Source organism: Olea europaea, chromosome 4, assembly GCF_002742605.1.
Source record: "Olea europaea var. sylvestris chromosome 4, O_europaea_v1, whole genome shotgun sequence".
In the NCBI taxonomy this organism is placed as follows: domain Eukaryota; kingdom Viridiplantae; phylum Streptophyta; class Magnoliopsida; order Lamiales; family Oleaceae; genus Olea; species Olea europaea.
This window is the reverse complement of record NC_036240.1, coordinates 20,370,096-20,397,490: the sequence shown is the minus strand read 5'-3', so window position 1 is coordinate 20,397,490 and position 27,395 is coordinate 20,370,096. Positions and strand designations below refer to the sequence as shown.

Below are 27,395 nucleotides of genomic sequence, written 5' to 3'. Positions count from 1 at the left end.
AAAAACTTTGAATATATAAGAAGGTCACATACATTCTGGATTATTATGAAAATTTGAATTTGCATCATCAACTATATAGTCTATGTTCAAATCATGAACTACATTCGTGTGTGGAGTTTTACTGGAAAAATCAATATCTTTATGTAATCACATCTATGATATGATTAAGTATTGTAACATCTACAACCTATTTGTGATATCCGATTAATCGATTGTATAGTGAGTTAGATGAAAAAAAAAAGGTTGAGCAAATTTGTCTTTGTTGTGTGCAGCAATGGATGTAGTGAATGTGTTACTGATTAGGCTTAAAGATACATTTGGAACTCGAGCCAGTTGGATGCAAGCATGTTGATCGACTTGAGATGATAACAAATGAATTAAGGATGAATTTATCATTGACGACTGCATGTAATAAATCCCACAAAATTTTGTTCCATAAACTGTTAATGTAATATTGAATGATGTACAAGGTTATTGGTTTTACCAGAATATGGGGATAATCCTATTTATGTATTTTGTTTGATGAATTCTATGTGTAATGTAGAATGTTCGATTGTAATATTATTCACGTTACTCAATCCTGCATAAGATTCACCATTGTGATAACTTTGGTATAACAATGAACGCAATCCATTCTCGTCAACAACTATGTTACAAAGGCGTGAACGCTTATAACTGGATACATACGTAAATGCAAAATATACGCGATAGCATGAATTTAAAAATAGTATACATCTACCTTTAATGTATTGAAGTAATGGCTAAATGATGAGAAATTGATTAAAACTTGAATCTATAATAAAAACCAGATCACATATATAGGACTACTGAACATCAAATTGATAAATAATATTCAAATCCAATAAAAAATCTGACTAGCCACACGATTTTGAGTTTGATGGACATTTTCGCCGGCAGAGAATTCAAAGTCAAACCACAATAAGATGATTGAGAACAAAGTTGAGCCAAATTTAGTTGCTTCTTATTGACTTTTGTCATACTGGCAAATTTGAAAAATGATAGCAGATTTTTAGATGATGAGCGATGACTATGGTCTAAATCCAACTGTTGAACAAATTAATATCATGATTGATCTCCTTTATCAATCACGCAAGCTGGACAAAACTTTTGAATTATTACATGGAATATTCAAAATGTAAGTACTATTCATATCGGGAGAAGAAATGTGTAAGAGGCTTCTAGAGTTAAAGCCCGAAAGTGAAATTTCAATTTGTTATTTTGTCAAACATATAGACAATGGAAGTGGAAGGAAGTGGGGAAGATCAGAACGGTAGAGACGAAGAAAGGACTCAAGAAACTCCTCGATAATAGTTTGACAGAGGTGATGTAAAAAGCTAGAAAACTAATTCTTACTTGGCTATTCTTTTAACAATCGAAGACAAACAATCGATTCTACTTTGATACTTAGTCAAGCTACTCTAGCTTCATAGAAAATTCTACGGTGAAGAAATTGAAGCAAAAACTAGGTCGAAGAAGGTTTTTTTTGGAAAGGAAATTTGAGGTAAAGGATAGGGAATGAAAAAGGGCGGTATTATTGTGCATGAAATGTAGATTTGTGCAATGATAGTGGAAACTAATTAATATAATACATTAAATTATATTGGTGTTGTAAAAGAAAAGTTTATTAGGGTTTAGAGGTGAATGACAATTATACCCCTGCAGCCTTAGAAATTATTACTGTTGTATCCTTGATTCTGCCCTATGAATACAGGGTTTTGGTCCTTAATAAAATACACACGAGTTTATTGATTTCTCTTTGTTCTTTTCTCTTTTCTTCACTTTTATAATACGTTATCAGCACGATGACTTTATTTTTTTTAATAATTGAAAGTTTAATTTTTATTTTTCTTCTTCACACACAAAGTAACAAAGCCTTCTCTCTCTATCGCTGGTAGTGTTCTCTAGTTCTCATATAAATTCTCAATTCTGGGTTTCTGCAATTTCAATCCTCTTAAGCTAATGCAGCAAAGAAGAAGTTGTATTAATAGGACATGGGACCTTAAACCACCTGCTTCCTCTCTCTCTATACTGTTGCTTTTTGACTTTGGTACTAGTGCTTGTTGAATGCTACTTCATGAGAGAGAGAAAAAGGAAGAGCTCTCTTTCCACCTCTGTCATGTACCATCCTCATTGACATGAGCATCAAGGTAATTTAATCTTCAATCAATTTTAGTGATTTTTGGATTCTACAATTGAAATTTATTGCATATGAATTTCTTTTTAACAATTGGAGGTTTGTACGATTTTTATGTACTTCATTCATATTAAAAATCATAAAGCTTTACAAATATGGATTATTTGTTGAGAATATTACTCTTCCTTACTGTGCTTAGTATTCCAATTTTATATATTTACTCTTTCTCTTAATGAAATTCTTCACAAAATAGGTTACTTTTAATATTGCAATAAATAAATAAATTTATTATTTAAATCTTATATTATAGTGAACACCAATCCGCCTAGGTAGTTCTAATTATATAGATTAATGAATTTTAGTGTAGTACTTGCAGTTCCAATTTTTCCATGGTTATAATCTATGACAATTGGGTACAATTAATGGTAAATAATAATTTAGTATATGGTAAAGAATAACTTTAGAGCACATATTTTCAAGACTTTTTCCTAATGCATGTTTGGTAATTAATTTTTCTATATAAATTCATATTATGTCTAAATGGTAATTAAATATTTTCAGATATTCTTCTATAAACTTTAAATAAATAATTTGTTATGTTGTTGCTCCAAAAGTAACATAATATTATAATTAATATTTTAGAAGAGTATTAATTGCATATTTATCTATTATAAATAGTTCATTGTTGTTCTTGAAGTAGCACAACATTATTAATATTCTAGAAGAATATTACTTGATCATGATATTACAATTTCAGTATTGCAAAAGAATATTGACTTAATGCTCTTGAAGAAGTATAATTTAAATTATAGTTATTTTAAACGAATATGATGTTGATGTTCTAGAAGAAATACGACACACGTTATATAAATATTTCAGAAGAATACTTCATCGTTACTCATGTATGGCACAAATTTTATTATTTGGCTTGAAAGATAGAACAAATCCTTAATATCAATATTCCAAAAGAATATTATATAAATACTCTTGAAGATTATATGTTTGTTGTGTGCTTGATGAAAGCACAACTTAAAAAAAAAATTAAAAAAAAAATTTGTGTTGATGTTCTTGAGGAAACACGATGTTATTAATATTTAAAAAAAAATTAATTGCTCAAAAAGAATATGATATTATAATTTTAATATTCCTGAAGAATATTGATCGATTATATGTAAAATCAAGAATTAAATTACTCTATTTATTTACGTGTCCATTTTTCTGTATACGTATTTAGATATTGATGTTCTGGTCATATTTTATTGCTCTTGAAGAGTAAAATGATATAAGATGTAACATAAAATTATATTTTTACTCCTAAAGAGTAAATCCTTACATAATTATTACTGTAAATAATAATATGTTATTACTCCTAAAGAGCACTACATTAAAATTTTTCATATTTCAAAAGAATATTGATCTATTGTTCTTGAAGAAGTAATAGTAAAATATAATGTGACTTCAAAATAGCACATTATGATTTTCATTAATATTCTTGTTAGATCTTACTTGCTCTCGAAAAGTATAATTACATATAATCTAACGTAAATTTTATTTTTACGCTCGAAGAGTAAATTATTGTATAATTTATTATAATAATATTTGATTGCACCCGAAGAGCTTGAATTATAATTTTCAATATTCTAGAAGAATATTGACATTTGCTTTTGAATGAGCAATAATAATAATAATAAAATATAACGTGCTTTTAAAGCAGCACATGTTTCGAAAAATATATTATTTTGAATTCATGTTTATCCTTGAAGGAAAACATACAACTAATGTCGTTAGAACATTAATTAGTTTGAATACTTGAATGATATATGATTATATAATATTTAATCATATTTTTCGAGATTAAATAATTGAACTATATATTATATTGAACCAGAAGTTCAATTTGATTTGATTATTTGGCATGACCAGTCGCACCATCATTGGATCAATAATGATGCGAAATTAAAAAATTTTAATGGATATTAAATGAAGAATCAGAAGATTTTTAAATCCAATGAATTCATATATATTATTTGTTCTCTTTATCGACAACTGATCATTAAATATCGTTAGCTAAAATAGGGATTGAATTTCCTATATTTCTAAAAATTAATTAGAGTGAAATATAGGGCCCCATCACCCACCATGTTAACCATCTAAATATTATTTGTATCTAATAGAAATTTTGCGAAATTATTGCTCAACTTACGAGCATAACTTTCAGATTATATAATCAAGACTATGCCTTTTTAATGTTAGTGGGCATAAATATTAACATTTTAATAAATGTTAGTTGAGATGTCGATAAATGATTTAACATTATTATTTGTTAAATGCTTTCAATTAATTTAATTGAGAATAAACTATTTCCCATTTTTATTTAGAGAATTCTATTATGCATCATGCCAAAATCACAGTTCTCCATATTATAATCAGCTTATGGTCAGATCCTAATTTTTCCATCTAATTATTTTTTATGGTGTAGTATATGTAAAAATTGAACACCACAATACACTGAGAAGGAAAATAAAGAATGTTGAGAATAAGTTCATAGTTTGAACTATTACGGGTGGTATTTTATAACACTGAAAAAAATGATTGTCAATTTGATCGGACAATTCTCTCAACATTAGGGGAGGAATTAAGAAGTTGAAAATAATGTATAAATGCATCATCATCTAAATCATCGCTAAATATCATTCGAACCATAAGTTCAAAAGATAATTTATTTAGATGCATTTATTGATCAAAGAGATCAACAATATCTCACGTACCAATTTTTAATGCTCCAATACGAATTGATGTCTTAGGGAACAATTTGTTAGCATTATACTTGATATATCTATGGCACGCCTAAAACATGATGGTGTTCGTTTCTAATACAAAAATCTTCAATTGAAAAAGGAGCAATTAGCAATGATGGTTTCATTCTCATATACTCTTAATGAGTATTTAGACATAACAAATTATAAAATCCCAGAAGAGGTTCAGGTATCTGATATGTTGAAAATTGAGATATCTAAATAAGTTATGTCATTATGAGAAAAGAAATAGAATCAAACGAGAAAAGAAAAAGTTATCGACAACAATTTTGTACAGAATATATAGTATCATTTGTGAATCGCGAGGAATCGAAATATATCGATCGAAATAATGTTTGGCCAAATAAAAGAAAACACAATCTTAAATTGAATTTACTAGATAAACACGAAATTTTTTGACCTATAGTCCAAAAATTTAAAGGTATATACTCATACGAAAATGAAATGAGAAAAATGAAGTTGTATTGTGTAATGCACGACTCTTAACATAGTGAATTTTGCAAAGATCGTCATGGATAAAATCAGGAGCTTATATCATGTTATCTGGACGATACATGAAATTTGAAATACGTGATAGTCAACTAATCTGACATGATTATTAATGTTATATTTGAAAGATTTATTATGCCTGAAGCATAACTCAAATGATACATGCCCGAAAACTACGTTCTTAGATCATTATATTGATTATTATATTGATTAAAACAATCGAGCGCATGTGGTATAATTGTCTTAGCAAATATTTGTTAAATGAATTCTATAAAAATGACCATATCTGCCTATATATTTTCATAAAGAAACAAATATTGAATTTGCAATTATAATTGATGATTTAAATTTAATTGGAACTCTTGAAGAGCTCAATAAAGCTGCTGGTTATTTGAAAAATGAATTTGAGATGAAAGATTTGGGAAAAATCAAATTTTGTCTCGAATTGCAGGTTGAACATTTCGCAGATAGATTATTTGTTCACCAATTTACGTATACAGAAAAAGTTTTAAAACGTTTTTATATGGATAATACACATCCATTGGTATCGCCTATGGTTGTTCGATCACTTGATAAGAAAAAGAATCCATTTCATCCACTTGAAAATGGAGAAAATGTTCTTGGTTCTGAAGTACTATATTTTAGTGCAATTGGAGTATTAACTTATCTTACAAATTGCACTCAACCCGACATAGCTTTTTCTGTAAATCCCATTGCAAGATATAACTCTATACCTGCTCAAAGATATTGGAATGATGTTAAACATATTTTTCGTTACCTAAAGGGTACTATTGATTTTGGATTATTTTATTCTCAAAAGTCGGGATCTGCGTTAGTGGGATATACAGATATATGTTATCTCTCTGACCCACATAAAGCTAAATCACAAACAGGATATGTGTTTACGCGTAGATGAACAACTATATCATGGAGATCCGTGAAGCAATCCTTGACAACAACATCCTCAAATCATCCTGAAATTATTGCAATCCACGAAGCAAGCCAATAATGTGTATGGTTGAAGATATGACCCATAATATCCAAGCATCATGCTAGTTAACTCCAATAAGAGATAGCTAATAATTTTGTATGAAGACGATGCAGCTTGTATTGCACAACTCGAAGGAAGCTATATCAAATGTGACAAGACGAAGCAGATTTCTCCAAAATTCTATCATACACATGAGTTTCAAAATAATAGCGACATCGATATCCAACAAATTCGCTCAAGTACAATGTTACCGATTTATTCACAAAAGCACTGCCAACATCTACATTTAAGAAATTAATACATGAGATTAGAAAGTGTCGACTCAAGGGTTTTCAGTGATCAACATCAGGGGGAGTAGTTGTACTCTTTTTCCTTCGTTTAGGTTTTATCCCATTGGATTTTCCTAACAAGGTTTTAATGAGGCAGCATTTATTTTTAGTACTCCAAAATAACTGTACTCTTTTTCCTTCATTTGATTTTTTTCCATTGGATTTTTATCAAACAAAGTTTTAACGAGACAGATATTTTATAATATGTCATTCAAGGGGGAGTGTTGTAAAAGGAAAGTTTATTAGGATTTAGAGATGAATGACAATTATACCCCTGCAACCCTAGAAATTATTACTGTTGTATCCCTGATTCTGCCCTATAAATACAGGGTTTGGTCCTTAATAAAATACACACAAGTCTATTGACTTCTCTTTGTTCTCTTCTCTTTTCTTTACTTTTATAACAATTAGGGAGTTATTTGATTTTTAAATAATCAGTTATACTATTAGTTTCCAGTATTCTTAGGAATAAAATTAGTGACATGTATATTCTAAAATTTTTATTTAAAAGAGTTGTGTGGTGTAATTTCCACAAAATCTGGTAGCCCATTTACCTGTGGGTGGGTCTAAAGTTTGGTTTTCGAGTCTCTTACAGGAAGACCCGGGTAAGAATTGCTTTGAATGGCCGGTTGACCCATTCCAAAACTTTTTTGGCCTTTGACCAATTTTTTACAATTAAAAGAAAAGGAAAAAAAATTTCATTTTCTGTTTGCCTTTAATACCCTTATGCCCTATATGATTCAAACGGTCCAAAATTGAAATCAATTTCAAACACAGTTAGCCCAACAAAGCAACGAAGAAGAAGAAATTAGTCTGGCCTTTACCTTGCTCATTGGGAACGAAGAAGAAGAAATCAGTTGGCCCATTTCTACATAACTCTGTTTTGAGGAATTTGTTTATGGACAAAGATGATGCGATAAAAAAAAAGAGCATTAGCAAACCATAGATTTGAGTAGACATTGATTTGAGTTTCTGTACGGTTTTGGAGAGAAATATCTTCTCCTTTGGAGTGGTGGTAGTGTCAGAGTAAGAGATTTGTTTTGTTAAACAAGAAATCAGGTAGTGTCCAATACCTCGTATTAGTTATATAATTGTCTTTATTGTTAGTCCTATTTTTAAGAATTTCAAGAGTAATTTTAGCTGGTTTCTTAGCAGCCTACAGGAGTTGACAACACTTTTCGAAGGAAATTTGATCAAGAGGAGTATTTGCAACGCGTCTGTGAGCGCGAAGAAAAGGTTTTCTAGCCATCACCGGAATTTAATCTTGCTTCACCTTTTTTTTTTCATTGTGAACTTTTCTAAGTCTGCTAGATTAAGGTTTCTTTTTCCTATATTGTAGGAGGAGGCACGATCGAAATAAAAAAGTGAGTCATTTAATTTGATTGGATCTGTTGGTTGTATGCAGTTGTATATGCGAGTAATTGAAAATTACATTGAATTGGTATACATTGCACTAGACATTGAATTTGGGTCTTCGACTTTGAATTACTAAATTAAGATTATAAGTTTTGGTACAGTGAGGGGTCCTCCGGTACAATGGAAACCATTGAAGCACAGGGATTATGAAGTGGACCTTGAGTCTCGATTGGGAAAGACTCAGGTTAGCTACTTTACTTTTTTCAGATACAAGATGCTTCCCTTTATCACGTACCTGTTGTTTTCAGTGAATTTTCTGTTAAATGTATGGTCAATTTGAGGCATGCTTTTGAATGTGTATATATATATATATATTTCCTTCCCCCCTGAGTGCATGAATGAAATTTATGGGGAAGAAAAAGGATTTTTTTGTTTCTTTATCCTTTAGATATTGTTACTTGGTTCATTATTTGCTTTTAATAATGTTGTGTCCTAATTTTTTTAATAGTGAAGTTATGTGTTAAAGACATTTGGATTCAGCACTCTTTTGCACAAGCGTGAGAGCCAATTGGAAGGGAAATTGGTGCAGGCAATGAAGTGAACTAGATGAACACGTGATCAATAATTTGAATACTAAATTGAGATTGAAAATTCGAAGATCCAACGTCTTTGAGTTTTGTTTATTCAATAATCCACCAAGGAAATGAAAATGTTTAATTACCCTACATGGAAAATAAACCCTGTGCAATTAAAATACTAAAACACCCTTAATGAAATAATGAGACCAAGTAACTTAGACATATGAATGCACAAAGAACATAAGTAAAGCAACAACAGCAGCCGAGCCCAACACCTGTGATCTGCCTGACGCTGTGGTCTACTTCATGAGTTTTGGGTGGTTAAGTCCCTCCATGTATGCAAGTGCCATAGACTCTACCGCATCAGGATTTAATTAATCCTTGCATAAAAATGTGCCTTTGATTTGGTTGTTGGTTATTTATCACCCTTACTCCCATACTAGATACGTTAAATATTTTTGTCCATCTTTAGCAAAAATATATATGGATGTAGGCTACTGTTTTTTGTTGCATATATTCTCCTTTTTTGCAAGGACTTATAAGCATGTATATTTATCCTTTTTGCAGGTTGTTACTCCAATTGCACCTCTAAGTCAGCAGGTATATCCTAACTGTATTTCTCTTATATCCTCGTAATCCTCATATTATTATTGACTATGAAAGTTAGGAATTAGGTTCACATTGAGTTTTGTCCCAATTTGGACATAGTGGTAGTCTATTTTCTCTACATTAGGACAATCCTTCAGTTAATAAGTGCTTATAGAGTTCATAAAGTGCTGAGTTTTTCATTCTATTTGAAGTGATCATTACTAATATTTTCATGCCACTTACAGGATGGAGTACATATACAACATCGGTGATAGATGTGATGCAAAGGTCTCAACACGTTGTAACGTGTCAAGTGTGGAGAAAGTATATGATGCATTAGATGATGTTCATAAGGAAATTTTCTTGAATTCGTGCTTCGGTAAAATATACAACATTAGGAATATGAAAATATCTGCCTAACTAATTCACAACTTGTTATTACGACGGGTGGTCTCTGTGAATGAGGATGAACTATGGTTTTGTTTAAGAATGGAAAAAGTTGCCCCTTTTTCTTTGTATCAGTTTATGCTAGTTACAGGATTAAACCCTGCTAATGAGGAGGAGTATTAGAGCCAAATAAATGAAAATGGTAGATTGAAAACTAAATACTTCCCAATATCGAGTAAGGTTACGCCTAAAGAATTAAATGAGGCTTTTGAGAAAGAGATAGAAGACATGGATGATAAATATAAATTGGGTTTAGTTCTTATATATGAGACAATGTTGAGGTCCAAAGAAAAAAAACACATCTATAGATCTTCGCACCTTGGATATAGTTGATGATTTAGAACTATTTAATGGATATCCATGGGGAGCAAAAAGTTTTAAATTTACAATACATGCATTCCTAAGAGTGTCGAAGGATCCAAAACCTAAATATTCTTTGTGGGGGTTTCCACTAGCGATACAGGTAAATGGTCAAAACTTGTAATTTAGGCATTATTTTATTTGATTTTAAATATTTGTAAACAATTTAGACATCTTCTTTCAGGTGTGGGCGTTCGAGTCTATTCCACAAATAGCAAACATGTATCGTACTAGGTTAACTGTCAACGAGCTGCCGAGAATGTGCCGTTGGAAATCAACACTTACTCCTAATTCTCATGATATTGCTGAAGTCTTGGATGACCCACAAGTGAGTATATCTTCTATATTGTAATTACTTTTGCACGTTACCTCAAATATCGCTAAAAGGATTCTTTGTCAATTATTCATCTACAAGTCCATTGCTCATTGACAGCTTTTCCCGATGAGACTGAACAACAATATGTGAATTTATTTGTTCACGGATCTAGAAAAGAAGATCCGATCTTGGATGTTTATCTCTATGAGGCCGGAGGATACCCAAATGTTGATGATGCATTACTAGATGATGATCTAGATCTACCACAAACCCAAAGGGAGAGAGTCTCTCCTAATACACGTGAAAATGATGTATGTATATCTTTAATGCTTTTGTATGATGAATTAGTGCTGACTATATGCTTTTAATTCCATTAGATGCAAAGTTCGGGAACTGCTCGTGTACATCAGCATTCTATTCCTACAAGTCGAAGACCTCCATGCAGCCATCGAGCTTCTTGCGACCACGACGATATGTTGAGACAATTGTTGCACAATGTGGAGAAATTATCCGATAAATATGAAGAGATAAATAAGAAGTTTGATACTATAATGAATTGGATGAGACCAAGCCAACATCTTGACAAAGACTATTCATTTGGGGTTGACGGAGTATTTGGGACGGAGGGAGATAACCTAGTCGACGAGAATTCTATCTTTTTCGAAGAGAACGACTTTAGTCGTTTAAAAAGACTGCAGTCATTTTCCTTAAACGACTCTAGTCTTTTTAAGCGATTGTAGCCGTTTTCCTAACAATACTAATTGTTTATAATTTATTTCGTTTATAAATGTGTAGGTAGACGAACTTCATTACAACAATTTATCGTACTCTACAAACAATATCCAAGTATGCTACTTATTGTAATGTATAATGTAATACGAGGTGACAATCGAACTACTAACATTAGGGATCTTGTTTGGTTTCGACTTATTAGTTCAAAATGAATAAGAAGACGAACTTCGTTACATATAATTCATCTCGCTCTACTTATGTTATAATTCAAGTATACTGTATTTAAATTCTAAATTTGCTACTTACAATAATGTATAATACAATTTGTGGTGAGAATCGAACTTCTAAAATTATAGATTGTATTTGAATAAGCAAAATCATAATGTATAACATTTGAAATCTTGTTTGGTTAGATTTCAAATTATTTCGTACAAAAGTGTATAGAAAAACGAGCATATTAGCAAAAAATGAGATGAGAATTTAAAAAATGACTAAAGTCGTGTTACACGACTTCAATCGTTTTCATGTAAACGACTGGAGTCGTTTAAAGCGACTATGGTTGTTTTCTTACAAAACGACTCTGGTCATTTTAAATTACTCGAGTCATTTTTGTTTTTAAGAAAAAATGATTGCAGTCGATTAAAATAATTAAAGTTATTTTCCATTTATCATTTATTATATGAAATAAAAGACTATGAGAAAACTACCCAATATTCATAAAATATAGATTTGGGATGAATTATGACAAAAACTCATAACATAAAACATAAATTGTAATAACTTGTCATAACATGCTATCAACTAAACAAACAATCTACTAATCCTCCAATCTTCTATTGGCTAAATTATATGATTTCAACTGATTTCGTTCAAAAATGTATAGGAAGACGAACTTTGTTATTACAACTCATCGTGCTCAATTATATGTAGTTTGAGTATATCGTATTCAATCCTAAGTATACCTTTTACAATTGGTTTCGATAAGTTAAAACATCATTTTATAATGAAAAATGTTACAATCAAAATTGTAACCATTTAAACTGTATTTGATTTTTAACATATTTCGTGTAAAAACGTATAGGAAGGTGAACTTCATCGTCATACCCCACTACACACTGTTCAAATATATCGCATTCAATTTTTATGCATACGACTTATATTTTGATTTCGATAAATTCAATCATCATGTATAGTGAAAGATGATATGTCAGTTAAACATCTAAACTTTCAGATTGTGTTAGATTTCAACTTATTTCATTTAAAAAGAAATATAGAAAGATGAACATTGTTTCATACAATCATTTGTGTTTCACTGCACACAATTCTAGTATACCATATTTGATTTTTAATTGCATGATTTACAATTGATTTTGAACAATTTAAACTATCATTTATAATGAAAGAAAAGATGTCTTTCAAACTTCTAACAATTGGTTTTGGCAAGTTCTATATAATGAAAGATGAAAGGCTAATCAAATAAGGAACCTTCTAAACCATATTCAACTTACAAATGTTCTTTATTGTGATCTAAATAGATTTTATGTTTGTCGTAAGTTGATCGTGACCGTGCAAATCACAACTAGAGACTTTTATGAAATAAAAACGACTATAGGTCGTTTAAAACAACTAGAGTCGTTTTTCTCATAAAACGATTGGAGTCGTTTCGAGAAATAAACGACTTTAGTCGTTTAAATCGACTGGAATCGTTTTTCGTCGTTCATTTTTTTCTGAAAATGTTAGAAAGGATATTGTAGTCATTTACTAAAAGGGCATTTAAGACTTTTCAACAATATAGAAAAAGATAATTTAGACATTTTAGCATAAAAGAGCCTTAAAAACTTATTAGGAGTAAGTAAGGCCACAAAAAGTTTTGAAGGGCTTGACTAGGCCTTTTTAAAAAATAGTCCAAGACCCGGCGTCTTGTTTCCATATCCAAAAATTGGGTCACTGAAACTCCGTTAGTCTCTCTTTACCTCTCTCTCTCTCTCTGTCTCTAAAAATGGCAGTCTCGTCTACTTCCTCGTGTCTACACTCCAGAAATGGAATCCATCAGCCTACTCTCAGGTTCTCTCTCGTGGTAGATTTTTTTTTTCCTGCTAAATTTTATATTTAATTTTTAAATTTCGTTTTGCAGTTGTGCCAGCAAAGTTTTTGTGGGTTTAAGAGTTCAATCTCCAAGTCTGTGTTCTTATCCTCTTTTTCCTATAGTTTACTGTGTAAATTATGTTATTCAGGAAATAATTTTAATTTTTCTCTGTTTTATTTTTTAACCAGACTCTTATGGGATTGGAAAATCCAACTTGAATGTGGAGTTTCATAATAAAGTCTACAAAAGTATTGAATCCAGGTAAATTTTTGCTATCTTTGATTCCGGGGTCTTAATAGATGGATTGCTAATTTCGTATTTGCAGTGGATAGCATAAAAGCATGTGTGCTGAAAATTCTATGCAATTTGAAAATTTAAAATTTTTTTTATTCAATTTAAGGGTTCGTTTTCTTGCTAGGAATCTATTTCTCGGAAAATTTGACCAATTTTCTTTTTAATCAATAACCATTGAAGTTAAATAAAAATCCCCAAGGTGTAATTTTTAAGATGCACACTAGTTATTTGAGCTATTGCACAACAGTGAGATTCAAGAATCTAGCTGACAAACAATCTTAATCCATATTCCTGGAATTCAGGAATCCCCACCAACTAAGTTTCGGTTGGTCAATATTTCAAAATTGAAATCTTAAGACTCCATTTGTCAATGCACAGGTTGTATCTTGTTTTCTTGCTCAAATTTCTATATTCCTTTTTGAGTGTAACTAAATTTTAAAAACTGAAGAAATTTGTAAGACACAGATGCGTGGTTTCGAATTGTATATGGGAAGTTTGCTCTGCTTCTTTTGGTATTATGGTGATACTCATGAGAGAAAAGATAAGGCTCGATGGTTTCTCCTTCTCGGAAGAATTGCATTTTGCATTTGTTGAATTTCACTAGTACATGTTCAATGGAATTACACTGCATATCTGAACCCCCTTTGTCGACTTGTTTCACCCTTCCAGGACCTGTAACAGTAAACCAACTCGGGCGCGTGTTGCAATGATGCCTATAGGAACACCTAGAGTGCCTTACAGAAATCCAACTGAGGGAACTTGGCAATGGGTTGATTTGTGGAATGCTCTTGTAAGTGAGCTTGATTACAAAGAGCCGAATAGACGATCAACTTATAGCATGTTTAACTAAGCTTAAGATGTTTACTTATAAGTATTTAAGTTTTAACACAAATTACGTCTTTAATCGGTCAACTTCACCCATACGTGCTCTAAGTCAACCAATGGAAAATTTTGGATGTGTGATTTCAACTCATTTTGGTGTCTTTGTGCTTTTAAAAAACTTGCTGACCTCATGAACTGCAGTATCGTGAACGTGTTATTTTCATTGGACAACACATAGACGAAGAATTCAGCAACCAGATACTAGCAACGATGTTATACCTAGACAGTGTTGACAATTCCAAAAAGCTTTATATGTACATCAATGGCCCTGGAGGAGATGTAAGTTCTTCGAAACTAAAATATATGTTTTTTTAGCTCTTCGTTGAAATGTCCCATATGCATATATATATATATTTTTGTCATATTTGCAGCTTACTCCAAGTATGGCTATCTATGATACAATGCAAAGTTTGCAAAGTCCTGTTGGAACCCATTGTGTGGGCTATGCATATAATTTGGCTGGCTTTCTTCTTGCTGCTGGTGAAAAGGTAACGCTCTCTTCTCCAAAAATACAATGTGGCAGGTTATATACATTACTCTTTGGAAGGATTATAAAGAGTTCTACGCAACCTTGCTTAAAGATTACAAATATAGCTATTGTCTGATCAAAATAACAATATTTTGATTTACTAGAAGTCTAGAACTTGGACATCTAATTGCGGGGTTCTGTTTGTTTCTTGCTCTAGTTTTTGAATATAATGATAGACCTGTACCTGGCTTTGTAATGACACCACGTGCATAATTGTTTGGTTAATAATGAAAGAGTAGAAGTTATTTTACAGTGACCTTTTGTTTTCAAACATGTTTGAATGACTTTTTTTTCCTTAACTTTTAAGTAGAATCACTTAGTTTGAGAGCAACTGTTAGCTTATTGTCAAAATAAGTAAATTACTCGTTTCCAACACTGGACAATAAAAAACTATTTATTTTCAACAGACTTGTGTTACGTAAATAAAATTGTTAAGCTTTGGCAAACATGCTCTATCTTCTATAGTCTATTTTGGCATTCTTTCATGTTCAGGTACTTGGTCATAGCCTCCTGATCAAAATATGTGGACTTAATTGACAATGAAAGCCGGAACTGTATGTCTTGTTGGTGTCACCTGTTTAACAATCTTTCATTTTATGAAGGGTAATCGCTTTGCAATGCCTCTTTCAAGAATCGCATTACAGTCTCCAGCTGGAGCTGCTCGTGGTCAGGTTCGATCATACTTATTCTTATCTGTTGAAGAGTGTTTTAATTACTTATACTTGCTGCTGGTTATTTATCGGGAGCCATTTTTTGGCAGGCCGATGACATTCGTAATGAAACAGATGAGCTTCTCAGGATAAGAGACTATCTTTTCAAGGAGTTGGCTCAGAAGACTGGTCAGCCAGTTGATAAGGTATAAACTTCTACTTCGGAACTCCGCGTCATCATTCTGATTGTCCTTATATGTGTAGGCTTTTGCTATGGCTTGCTTGCAAAAACCTGTAACGTGATGTGGGCACATGTTATGGTATATTTATGCTTTTTTTTTTTTTATAAAATCAAATTTAAACATTAATAACTGCATTAAATCATCAGATAGATGCAAATTAAGCTTGGAACAAAGAAAAAGGGTTAAAAACACTGTCAGTCTCCTAACTTGTAGTATTGTTTCGTTTTAGTTACTGAACTTCTTTTGTACAATTGTACCTAATGACTGAATTTTCATTTGCTTCAGTTTCGACACTCCTGATCTCCGTTGGATTAACAGAAATATTGACATGGCTAATGAAAAATATGATGTGGCATGAAAAAACCGTTATTGCATGTTTTGTCGACCAACCGGGAAATTCTTTTCCTTTTTTTATTTTTCTTTTATTTCTTAGAGACTCGAAAAGACGATTCATTTATGCCTGCTGGGGGCAATAAACATGATGCACCCGACGGATTTTTCTTGATACGCTATGGCTTTCTTTAGCTACATCAGCATTACCATTAACTCACAACGTGGGTGACGAACAATGTTTTTAACCCAAAATAATGCAATTATCAGGAGCAGAATTTGTTGTGTTTATAATATATAAAAGGATTATATAGTCACTCCATATCTTCAACATATGTGTTGAGTTCTTACTTGAAATATTCAGATTCACAAGGACTTGAGTCGGATGAAGCGTTTCAATGCTCAGGAAGCTCTCGAGTATGGCCTCATCGATCGTATAGTTAGGCCTCCTCGTATTAAGGCCGATGCACCAAGGAAGGATTCTACCGCAGGTCTCGGTTAGTTCATTTGTTAATTATGACAAAAAGCCTATGGGTGTTAAACAGTTCCAAATTCTTGGTCATTAACAAGGTTCATTTGTTAAGGTATGCCAGAAAATGTAATTTTTCGAACGTCTTTTTTATGTTTAACAATACTCTCTCCCAATGCTTGATTGAATGATGATATTTTCTCTTGATTACATTTTATATGTTCTCTCCTCGTTGGCCCACCACTAGTGAATCTCGACTTTGTTCAAGTTATAGTCATGGGGTCAAGTGTACGGAGAGTAAGATATAAAATTATCATACTCAAACTACACTCGAGATAAAAGCATCTTCAATGCGTCCTATGCATCGCAATTCAAGTGGCATACAAGTTGAAGGACTTGCAGTTAAGGCGGCATTGACATCTAATGAATACGTACAAAAAAATTGGACTTCAATTAACTCATTTTCTAGTTTTACCACACAAATTCAGTGTGTAGAATGTGCGAATGAAAACACTATTAGAAAAATCATGAATTTGGATGTATTAAAGAACCAAGAATGGATAAAAAGACTCAATGGCTTTGTAAATTACACACCTCAACATTCTACAACATGATCATAACGGTAAACATGTCGATTTGAATGCACTATCTAGCTAAGTTACTGCACAAACCTCGCCTGTATGCAGCATGTTGGCACTAAGTTTACAAACGAACAACAGATGAGTGATAAGACTCGTTAAGTAGGGAATCCATGAATGGGGTTTGATGCCAATTGGGTTGGTGAGAGAACTGTTAGCGCATATTTGTTATGCGGTATTAGACAATGAAATGGAAAATATTTCTAGTTCGTCCAATCCACCTTCATGAACACGTGATTAGTGATTTAGGGTAACTAATCGGGCAAAGATGCATCGACATCAGTAGGTTTATTCGTTGAGTTGGGGCCCATTGACGACCAGCTATCTCCACGGAGAGAAGAGTTGGTATGATAAAGTTCTTCCGCCCTTGCGCTCGAGATAGGAATAGCAGCAGTAGGTGTAACAGCCGTCGACTGAGTCTTGTGTTTCTTTGTCTTCTGTTCGTGCTGATTCCCCACCAAAAAACTACCAACCACGATCTAATTCAGGCCACAACGCAAAGATTTATCAGAAAATGTACGAGGTAGAGGTCATATTTATTAATTATGGTACGAGAAGTTTACTAAGTTGTGTGTTTGGCTAAGCTTAAACAAAAGTAACTTCTACACGTCTAAGATAAAACAAAAATCAGACGAAAGCATACCTGGGTGGGACTGGCAGCAACCAGTAAACCAGCAACTCCACCCCCAACAACACGCCCATCGGGGCTAGCTAAAGAAACGCTCATACCACCAGATCGGTGCCTCGTTCCTCCAGTCTCGGAAGGCATAAATGATCCAGTCAGAGATAGTATCTCAAATCGACCCTAAACAACAAAAGAATTACCATGTCAAATGTTCCTGTCGATGGCAAACAAAAATAATACTGTAACTGAACATTACTAGCATCTAGCAAATGTGCCCGGATATCAAAAAAGAAGATATGAATACAGAGTCGGCGGAAGACTAAACTAAAGCAAAAATTATTGATTCAAGTACCTCGTATGTCAATGTACCACCTGAAGAATCAGGTTGACGAAGAGTTACGCTTGAAATCACTCCATTAGCTGAGAGAATGCATATCGCCCGAGGACCTTGTTGAGAGAAAGATATGACCTTCATCATGACATCCTAAAATGATCAAAAGTCATTGTACATTCTATGCAGGAGATTGGACGTTAATGTGAACGGGAGAAAAGTAAATGGAAATTAACTATAAAGCGGAACTGAAAACCTAAATGCAAATTCCAGAAAATTACTTTTCCATTGAGCAAAAAGTGCTAGAAAATTTTGATATTTTACCTCTCCAGCATTGACAGTGATAATATGAGGTATAAAATTAGCGCCAACAGAACATGAAACCCATTCACCTATAATGAAAAAAGATTGAAGATTAGTAAATCTCGGGGAGACGAGTTCAGCGCAAAAAAGTATAATAATAGGAGGAAAAAGGAACACTTGGGCCCATGAAGAAAAAGGACGAAAAACATTACTTCATGAACCTGATCTTCATGTACCAATTATATGAACTCGAGATGAACACATTCCATAGCAAAACCATGAACTCGTGTCAATCTGAGTCATCTAGTTAACCCGGTGTTCAGCTATAGAGAGGGCAAGAAAATGGACTGTGTGTGTGTGAGAGAGAGAGAGAGAGAGAGAGAGAGTTTTGGGCTCTCAGCCAACAATTCATGTTAAACCGTGTCATCTGAAAAACTTAAATTGTTAGAAAAATGACATAATGTCTATGTTAAATCGAGTCATCTAAAAGCTTAATGGACTCAACGAGAGAGAATTTTGGATTGTCAGACAACAATCTATGTTAAACTTTCTCATCTAAAAGTTTAAATTATTCTAGAAATGGCACAATTATTTAAACTTCCGTCCTCACGCGCAAGCAGAATTCACTTTTTTGTCATAGGCTCGACAAGTATATCGTTATCATAAATGACTGGAAGCAAGGCTTGATCTCAGGGGCATGGAATGTGGATTTTTTCCACTGGAGAATCAAATTGTATGTGTTCTATGAAGCGAACATTAGACTCTTAGGAAAAACAAACAAAAGACACTCTAAGTCTGAATAACAATTTAGCCACCCCGAACTTGAAACCCCACAAACCCCACGAATAGTGAATCATCAACGATCTTTTCGTCCAAGTTCAGAAGAAGTGACGTGGATTATTCAACAAAGTCGATTATATATATCCATTGCTTTCGCACCAAAAATCCACATGACTATCAAAACTACCCATTTATGACAAGATTTTAGTTGGGGCATCAAATTAGAGGTCCCATTTCTTCACTCAATTAAAGAAACTAAACATCAATACATAAAAGAATGTTTAATCAACATGCAGGCATTAACACTAAAAACACACACTGTTCCATATAGTAATGCACAGTTATATTGCAATTACTGAATTACCCAAAATTTCGGATTCCGTTATAGGATGCTGCGCCGGCCGGAGTTTTCCGCCCTTCTCCGCAGCCGAGAAGTCAATCATAGGCGCAGGGGCAGAGGAGGAAATCGGCTTAGGAGTGAGGGGTTTAGTGGCAGAGCCATCAGGGGTATACTTCCTCGGCCTACCCCTCTTCTTCTTCTTCTCAATGGTGGCGCCAAACACTCCGGCATCGGAGACCGCCGGCTGAGGCGGCGGCGCTGATCCAGTAACCTGAATTGGATTATCAGTGGTCCTTGGAGCCACGTGATAGTCTGAAGGAGCATCTGATCCCAGTCCCACCACTGTGATTCCACTGCTACTTATGGTACCTTCTCTACTTTCCATACTTCAAACTCCAAGAACAAAAATTCCCGTAAACCCTCAAAAACCCATGAATTTTTCTTGATGAAAAACCCCAGAAATTATAAAAAAAAAAATTTAAAAAGAAGGAAAAAAAATAAATAAAAAAAGCGATTTAAAGGTTATCCCTTAACAAGCTTCTTTACGTTTTTACAGAACGGGACAAAAAAAAGGTGCAGAAGATCAAACTAAAAAAGGGAAAATTTTAGTGGGGCTGAACAAGAAAATTATGGGAAAAAGGGATTGCAGTTTTTGGAGAATTAAAACAGAAATATTGAATTTTTGGGGTAAGAAAATGGGTAAATACAGGTTTGGTGAGTTAGCTAAATTTTAGCCTTTCCTAATTTTCCTCAGATTGTCCGAATTTGTAATTTATAATTTTCAAATAAAGTGGAATAAAAATATTTGGGTCCATTAATTGTTGATTATTTAAAAGCATAGAAAATTATGCAGTTTGGTTAATTAAAGTGGTTGGAGTCCGGTAAGAAAAGAAAATTAAATAAGTAATTGTAGTTGAGAAAAAAAGTGAAATTAGGTTGCCAAGCAATGAAGGCATTGAATCTCCTTTATATTTTTAATTTAAAAGGAGAAAAAAATAATAATATGTATGTATATTGGAATCTCAAGAATTTAAAATAGTTAATTTATGAAGTAACCTTTAATTTATGAATTTTTTTCATAACTTATTTAAAGTTGTGCAAAATTTTACCCCGTTTATCTTTTCCTTTTTTTACACCCTGAGCCCCTCTTTTTAAGAATGTATTTTTTCAAATCTCATTTTTAACCATACATTCTCACATAAAATAATTATACACGTATTTTAAAATTTTTTCCTTACTTCTTAACCACGCATTCTTAAAAAAATTATTTTTCCATAATACATTCTAACCCAAAAATAGGGATCAAATAGAGGTTTAAATGTGTTACGATAGTTAGGGCTATCAATGGATTGAATTTTGATTTCAAATCCGATTCAAATCCGATGATATTAATGTGAGATGGATTTAGCGTCTCAATCAGATAACCTGATTAATATTTGAATCCGATAATCCGTTAACTAAATAAAATAAATATAGATGTAGTCATGAAGGTCAATCAAATCCGATAACAACCCAATCTGATTTGTTATAATAATATAACATATTTTATCTATTATCGTATAATTTATTACACATACTTTTTTTTCATATTGAAATTTGTATTATACTTTACAAGTAATTTTTAAATAATAAATAATATTAGATAATAGTATAATATTGATAAATGAAATATTTCGAAGAGTTTTTAATTTTTCGTTGATTAAAATAAGATAAAATATAATTAATTTATTTTATAAATTAAAAAACGAAAGGGGCCTACAGTTGGAGTTTCTTTCATTATTTCAACTTCTCACTTTCTACATCGATGATTATTCTTATCGAATCAGATGATTATTCTTATTGGATCGGATTGGACATCGACAGATCCGATCCGATCCATGTTTAATCCATTTACAGGGTTTAGAAGTTGACTAATATAATTTTTTTTTATCTTTCTAATTTTTTCAATTTCAGATTAGATATCCGATAAAATAACAAATCGAATATGGATTTAGCAATCAAATATTCAGTAAATTATCAGATTAGATGATTATTTTAATTGGATCGGATCGGACATGGGCAGACCCGATCCATTTAGAATAAAGTCACTTATCCTAGCTTAAAAATTGGGGCGAAGAGACACGTTGATGTATCAAAAAATGATGAGTCTTTTTGTTTTAATTTTTCAAACAGTCAAAATCATATGTCGACATGTGTCCCATTTGAATTTGAGTTTGAATGTGTAACATGATCAATCCATTTATTGTCCTATCAGTAGTGATACATGTATACAATGATTTACACACACATAATGTGGTGTGATATGATTATATAACCAAATAAAAGAGAACGAGTTAATATACAATATGTAAATATACTTGAGAATAAGTTAAGAGAAAAGTTAAAAGACAAGACTTTTTTTTTCTTTTTTTTCTTTTTTTTCTTTTTAATTATGACAGGGGAACCAGCAGTCGCTACTATTTGGATGCGCACTGGGTAAATCTTCGGACTGACGCAATAGCCTGCAAGCCACGTCGGTCAGGTAAATCGCACTAGGCAAGCTTGGTGTAATAGGTTCGATCGAAAAAGTGTTGATTTTTACTTTTGTCACGTACGATTTAGTTATGCAATACTTTACGAAAAACTACTTTTAGGGGGTGTTTGAGCCACATTATTTTGGTAATAATGCATTCTTGAATAGTGTACTTATGGGAAATGTGTTGTTAAAAAATAAGGAAAAACTTTTGATTTGCGTGTAATATTATTTTATTGAAGAATGTGTGGTTGAAATGATGTCAAATCATTGTTTAAGAATGCATTTTTTTGAAATAATGTGGCTCAAACAGGCACTTAATTTATTGTGCATGATTGCACGAATCTAATGGAGCTTTATTTTGTCACTCTCTGTATAATGAGTTGATAAATTTCCTTAGAAATAAAAGCTATGACTACATTGATTTTAAATTTATTTTTAAGAAATATCAGTACTATCTTACATAAAAGAATAAATTATATATTCAAAATATAAAGTAATAAATTTAGTATAATGAAGACTACAAATTAGGTTTTAGAAAGGGACAATGGACTTTTGAAAATATTATATAACATAAATTGATATTATGGTGAGTGAATGGAACAATTATTTATCTGTATTCTTTCTTTCCTTATTTTCTTCATATTAAATCTTTTAATACTTTGTCACCGTTTTATTTTTATATTTGTATAATTTATATTATCCTCGCAAAACAAAATTGCTTAATATAAAGTATATATGGTACATTAATTTAGGTATTAGATAAGATCAATGGCCTTATAAAAATAATGTAAACATTGATTAATAAGATGGCGAGTGAGTGGACAATTATATAACTATTTATTTATTTTTCTCCTTTTTTCTTTAGGTATTTGATAAGGACAATGGCCTTTTAAAAATAATGTAAACATTGATTAATAAGATGGCGAGAGAGTGGACAATTATTTAACTATTTATTTAGTTTTCTCCTTTTTTCTTTAGTATTATATTAACAAAATCTATTGTAACCATACCCTATTGTTTATATGTTTTTTATTTTTATTATATTTGAATAAATTGAACAAACTTTGGTTTGGGATACAATATCTAGCGTGCAAGTTGTAGCAAAAGAAATAATTAGCTGGAAGCATTTTAAATTGAATTTGATAGTCTCAGATGTCGATACAATTTTCAGTCCCTCCAGCACCACTATGCATTTTTTAATTTAAAGGAGACGTGCGATCTTAGATTATTTTCGCATGGTTGCGAATCACCTCACCTTTATCATTATGTAAAGAACCCACGCTAAATATTTAATTTCGTTGAACTTTAGTTTTTACCATTTGATTTTGAGAATACAATAATAAAAAAATCACGAAATAAATTGACCCCAAGCCTAACCTATAGAAATGAGATCTTGAATCTTATTTTTGTTTTCTATCCCTAGTGATAAAATATTTTGTTGATATATTAACAATACATAATTCGTATGTATGCTCAATAACTTAAGAAAATAATAAAACTCGAATTTAAACCATATTGCATTAAGTTAAATTTTAATTAAATAGTAGGAGGTGGTTGGGTGGTTTCGATAGGGGATGCTCAGGGGAAGAAGATGATCTATTTGTTTAGCTGTTTTTGTCCCTTTTTAATTTTTTTCACTTATTACTTAAAGGGGAGGGTAAATTCATCATTTTCTCGAATTTAAAAGAAGATGGAAGGACGTGATTTGTAATTAAGTAAACTGTTGGGAGATGTCTGATACTAAAAAAAAGGTTGAGCATAAGTTAGTAATAAGTTAGTAAGTCAGAGACGAAAATTGCAAAAAGTCCTGCTTTACTATTGAAACTTGCTCCATTTTTAATTTTTTATCAATATGGTCCCCCCCACCTCCCGCTTCTTTCGAAGGTTAACTATTTACTTAGCCCCTTTTTAGCCCTGTTAAATTTTATTTTATTTTTATTTTTCCTATTTTCAACCACACAATTTTTCATAAAATAATGTTATACGTAAATCGAAAACTTTTCATTCTTTTTCAACCGCTCGTTTTAAAAAAAAAAACACTATTTCATTCATTTTCATTTCAAAAAATGGAGGCTAAACGGGGGCTAGTAAACTCTTTTGCTTAGCCAAACATGTTCTCAACTTAATTCAAGAAAAATTAACTTTTATATTAAATCATCAAAATTCATAAAGTATAATTATTTAAAATTATTCGTTAATACAAAAATATATTTCTTAAAATTCTTGGATTATCCGCAAATGAATTGGTAGACATGTTATAGAAATTTGAGTAATCAAAAAGGTTTACCCAAAAAGAAAAAGGAAAAGGAAAAGAAAGTTTCTAGTACAAAATAATTTGTTTATTTTGTTATAGACAGAAAATTAGCTCTTAATTAATTCTTAAGAGCTTGAGAATTCATTAACCTCAAATTCTCGATATTTTTAAGAATACCCATAAATATTTTAATACCTTTGCTTGTACTTCCTTTCTATGTGGGCTTGATGCTTGTAGTTCGAAAATGGTATTAAAATCAACCTTCAATATCGCATAATTTAATATAATGAAGTCAAAATGAATAATGTAGTTGATTATTTGTGGCGTATGATGGTGCGATCACTTCTTTCAACTCGTAAGCAAATTTGGTGCCATCGACAATGGTGATGACAATGTGAGATATGGTGGTGGAAGGAGGTGATGGTACTAGGGTTGGAGAGAGAGACTATTGGTCGGTTAAAGATTGAATGAGATACAATTAGTTTCTCAATCTCTTACTATCAGGGTAAATATAATTCAATCATAATTAACTATAATATAGATGATTATTTGTACTAATAAGGGTAAAATTGATTTTTTTCCATAAAAATGATGACTTTGGCGTAATTAAACCTAACAAATCAACAATGGAAAATTCGAATCGCCCGGTATTGGATCCCAAACCAAATAAAGTAAAATGAAGTTCAAAAATCGAGAGAGCTCCATATATAACCAATCAAATCATCAAATCCTTCATATTCCTATCGCCCCTAACGCTACATAGTACAAGATCGAAATTCGTGTCATATTATTTAATGATCTTCTCACAGCCATGTTTGTGTAGTTGAATTGTCGGGTTTGATTTGAATTTTCTTTGAATCGAAGGTCTGTCCCATTCCATCCCATTCCCGTTTATTATGTGGTCAACGAACTTTATCACGAACAATCTGCAATCATGCTTGAACAAATTGATTAAAATTCATGTTAATTATTGCCATATAAATAGATAAACAACATCCAATGCTAAATCAGAATGTAATAAGCTATCCATACTAGGACAATGAATTTTGAAAAAATATGGATTCCCATATTCATGGTGCATGTGTCAATTACATTACATGGTTCTTAAATTAATGTATTCTGCATTAAATCTAATAACATTACATAAAACGACTGGTATAGTCAGAACATCATATAGATAGGTGATGAACCTTCAATAAAAAAAAATTTGTATTTGTCACAACTTCAATTTAAAACCTCCATATATTCTAAAATCATACTTCACCACAAACTGAAGAATATGTAGCCCAGAAATGGTGACAATAATCAGAGATATAACAAAACATGATTTCACTTAGGGGTGCCGCCCTGTTTCTCCCGCCCCACGCCCCGCCCCGCCCCGTTGGCGGGGCAGTTTTCTTGCCCTATTTAATTTTTTTTAATTTCGTGTTTAATAAAATACAGATAACATTCAAGCAAACAAAGGTAATATCCAAAATAAACACTACAAATCTTAAATATAATGGTCGCTATTGGTACACAACATTGATTATTATGATGAACAAGATTTTTTTGTGCTTTTTCCTTTAATATTGTCACAAAAGTTGTAACCCCACACACTTTAATTTATTACAATATATAGATTTTCAAATTTGTTTACTTGAACATGTTATATCTTTTTATATTTATTTTTATCAATATAATATCAATTTGACAAAGTAGCATAATGGTATATATAAATTAGTCAAGTTTGATAAGACTTGTACGATTGAAAATACTAGAAAATAGGTCACATCCTTTTATTTGAAATAAGTTAAACCCTAACCTTTTAATATTAAAAAAAAAAAAATTTACGGGGCGGGGCATCCCCGCTCCGCTCCCAGCGACGGGGCGACCATTTATGCCCCGAGTGCGGGGCGGATTTTTTTTGTCCCATTTGGGGCAGGCCGGGACGGGGTAAATTACTATCACTAAATGCACTAATCTAGGATACGTAATTTAACATGTTATATGTCATCAAACTCAATTTTCGAAGGTACTTACCCATTGCCGTCATGTGGAATGTCATTTTCAAATGACATTGCTCACTACTCATACTAATTCCATGTGAGATGTATTGGTATCAAGAGCCATTGAAGAAGTTTCAAGAATGTGATTTTGATTTTTTTTTTTTTTAAATTCGAACAAGGGTCTTGTAGTATTTATAAATAGGTAATAACAATAAAAAATAACAATCAAAATGGTTGGTGTTTGATATTGTGCTGATTACACTACGTTTAAGATCTTTAGAAGATCAATCCTTCAGTTTAGTTGAGATGTCTAGTGGATGTTTATGGAGAAAGAAACGATTTGGGAGACCTGTTTTTTTTTTTTTTTTTTTTTAGTTGTTTTGGAATAAGAATAGACATAATTTTAGAGAGTTTGGTGCTAATTTCCTCAAGTTAATGGCGTATTTGTTGGGGGCATGAATTAAGGGCGTGTTCATTGGTCTATAATTTAAGGGCGGGTTTTTGATGGAATAAATTTAGCATCATAAACGATACTTGTATTATATGTTTAACTTTTAGCATTTCTTTTTTACTATAAAAAACCAGCATTTATAGCAAAAAATAAGTTGACAAGTATCAGTTATTGTCTCCTAAACACCGGTGTTTAGCTTCTGTTAAATATCGGTGACATGACACATCATTTAATTGGTGAATAAGTTAATGTTAGATCTTATGTATTCACCAATTAAATGGTGTGACATGTCACTGGTGTTTAACATAAGTTAAACATCGATATTTAAAAGATCATTTCCGTGACAAGTATAATCTAGATATTTATTTAAAAATAGATATGTGGCATAATTTCTTCAAAAAACAAAAAAGGGGTCTTTGCACGAAAAAAGCCCATTTGTGGGGTCCAATCCACTAGTTACTGGACTGAATCTTTGGGCATAAACCCATATAAAGCCCAGGTAGAGTTCGACGTCGTATACTCCTTTTATTT

The 27,395-nt window shown here is 32.0% G+C and overlaps 3 protein-coding genes across 5 annotated transcripts; 2 read left to right on the top strand and 1 right to left on the bottom strand.

Annotated features, from left to right (window-relative positions):
* The first annotated feature begins 7,569 nt into the window (after positions 1 to 7,569).
* LOC111393977 lies at positions 7,570 to 11,381 on the top strand. Of its 3 annotated transcripts, none has more exons than XM_023019771.1 (7): positions 7,570 to 7,839; positions 7,936 to 8,016; positions 8,120 to 8,144; positions 8,298 to 8,380; positions 9,282 to 9,314; positions 10,294 to 10,437; positions 10,803 to 11,381. In XM_023019771.1, coding segments are annotated over exons 3-7 (624 nt in total). In that variant the 5' UTR covers positions 7,570 to 7,839; positions 7,936 to 8,016; positions 8,120 to 8,143; the 3' UTR covers positions 11,166 to 11,381. The 3 variants fall into 3 exon arrangements, 2 of the variants coding, with proteins under 2 accessions (XP_022875539.1, XP_022875540.1); XM_023019772.1 differs by having other exon boundaries at positions 7,933 to 8,016; XR_002702528.1 differs by lacking the exons at positions 7,570 to 7,839; positions 7,936 to 8,016; positions 8,120 to 8,144 and adding exons at positions 9,548 to 10,212; positions 10,543 to 10,736 and having other exon boundaries at positions 10,803 to 10,916.
* A 1,683-nt stretch (positions 11,382 to 13,064) lies between these two features.
* LOC111393975 (ATP-dependent Clp protease proteolytic subunit-related protein 2, chloroplastic) lies at positions 13,065 to 16,856 on the top strand. The gene is made up of 9 exons (XM_023019770.1): positions 13,065 to 13,221; positions 13,292 to 13,335; positions 13,432 to 13,504; positions 14,207 to 14,327; positions 14,561 to 14,698; positions 14,791 to 14,907; positions 15,551 to 15,619; positions 15,709 to 15,804; positions 16,535 to 16,856. The coding sequence occupies exons 1-9, from the start codon at positions 13,157 to 13,159 to the stop codon at positions 16,670 to 16,672; spliced, it is 861 nt and encodes a 286-aa protein (XP_022875538.1). The 5' UTR covers positions 13,065 to 13,156; the 3' UTR covers positions 16,673 to 16,856.
* Positions 16,857 to 17,155: 299 nt separating this feature from the next.
* On the bottom strand, positions 17,156 to 20,494 carry LOC111393974 (AT-hook motif nuclear-localized protein 1-like). The gene is made up of 5 exons (XM_023019769.1): positions 19,681 to 20,494; positions 18,558 to 18,625; positions 18,255 to 18,386; positions 17,921 to 18,082; positions 17,156 to 17,756 (listed from the first exon to the last, which is right to left on the bottom strand). Exons 1-5 carry the CDS (start codon positions 20,039 to 20,041, stop codon positions 17,532 to 17,534), a joined length of 948 nt encoding a protein of 315 aa, XP_022875537.1. The 5' UTR covers positions 20,042 to 20,494; the 3' UTR covers positions 17,156 to 17,531.
* Between the last annotated feature and the right edge of the window lie 6,901 nt (positions 20,495 to 27,395).

Excerpts from the sequence above, each read along its gene's own strand:
- LOC111393977 (XM_023019771.1), top strand. Across the intron at positions 9,315-10,293 it reads TTGCACCTCTAAGTCAGCAG|GTGTGGGCGTTCGAGTCTAT; the intron begins GTATATCCTAAC and ends ATCTTCTTTCAG. Across the intron at positions 10,438-10,802 it reads AAGTCTTGGATGACCCACAA|ATGCAAAGTTCGGGAACTGC; the intron begins GTGAGTATATCT and ends TAATTCCATTAG.
- LOC111393975 (XM_023019770.1), top strand. The coding sequence starts at position 13,157 with ATGGCAGTCTCGTCTACTTCCTCGTGTCTACACTCCAGAAATGGAATC. Across the intron at positions 14,328-14,560 it reads TTGATTTGTGGAATGCTCTT|TATCGTGAACGTGTTATTTT; the intron begins GTAAGTGAGCTT and ends CATGAACTGCAG. Across the intron at positions 14,908-15,550 it reads TTCTTGCTGCTGGTGAAAAG|GGTAATCGCTTTGCAATGCC; the intron begins GTAACGCTCTCT and ends CATTTTATGAAG.
- LOC111393974 (XM_023019769.1), bottom strand. The coding sequence starts at position 20,041 with ATGGAAAGTAGAGAAGGTACCATAAGTAGCAGTGGAATCACAGTGGTG. Across the intron at positions 18,626-19,680 it reads AACGGAATCCGAAATTTTGG|GTGAATGGGTTTCATGTTCT; the intron begins GTAATTCAGTAA and ends TTTTCATTATAG. Across the intron at positions 18,083-18,254 it reads GTGGTACATTGACATACGAG|GGTCGATTTGAGATACTATC; the intron begins GTACTTGAATCA and ends TTTGTTGTTTAG.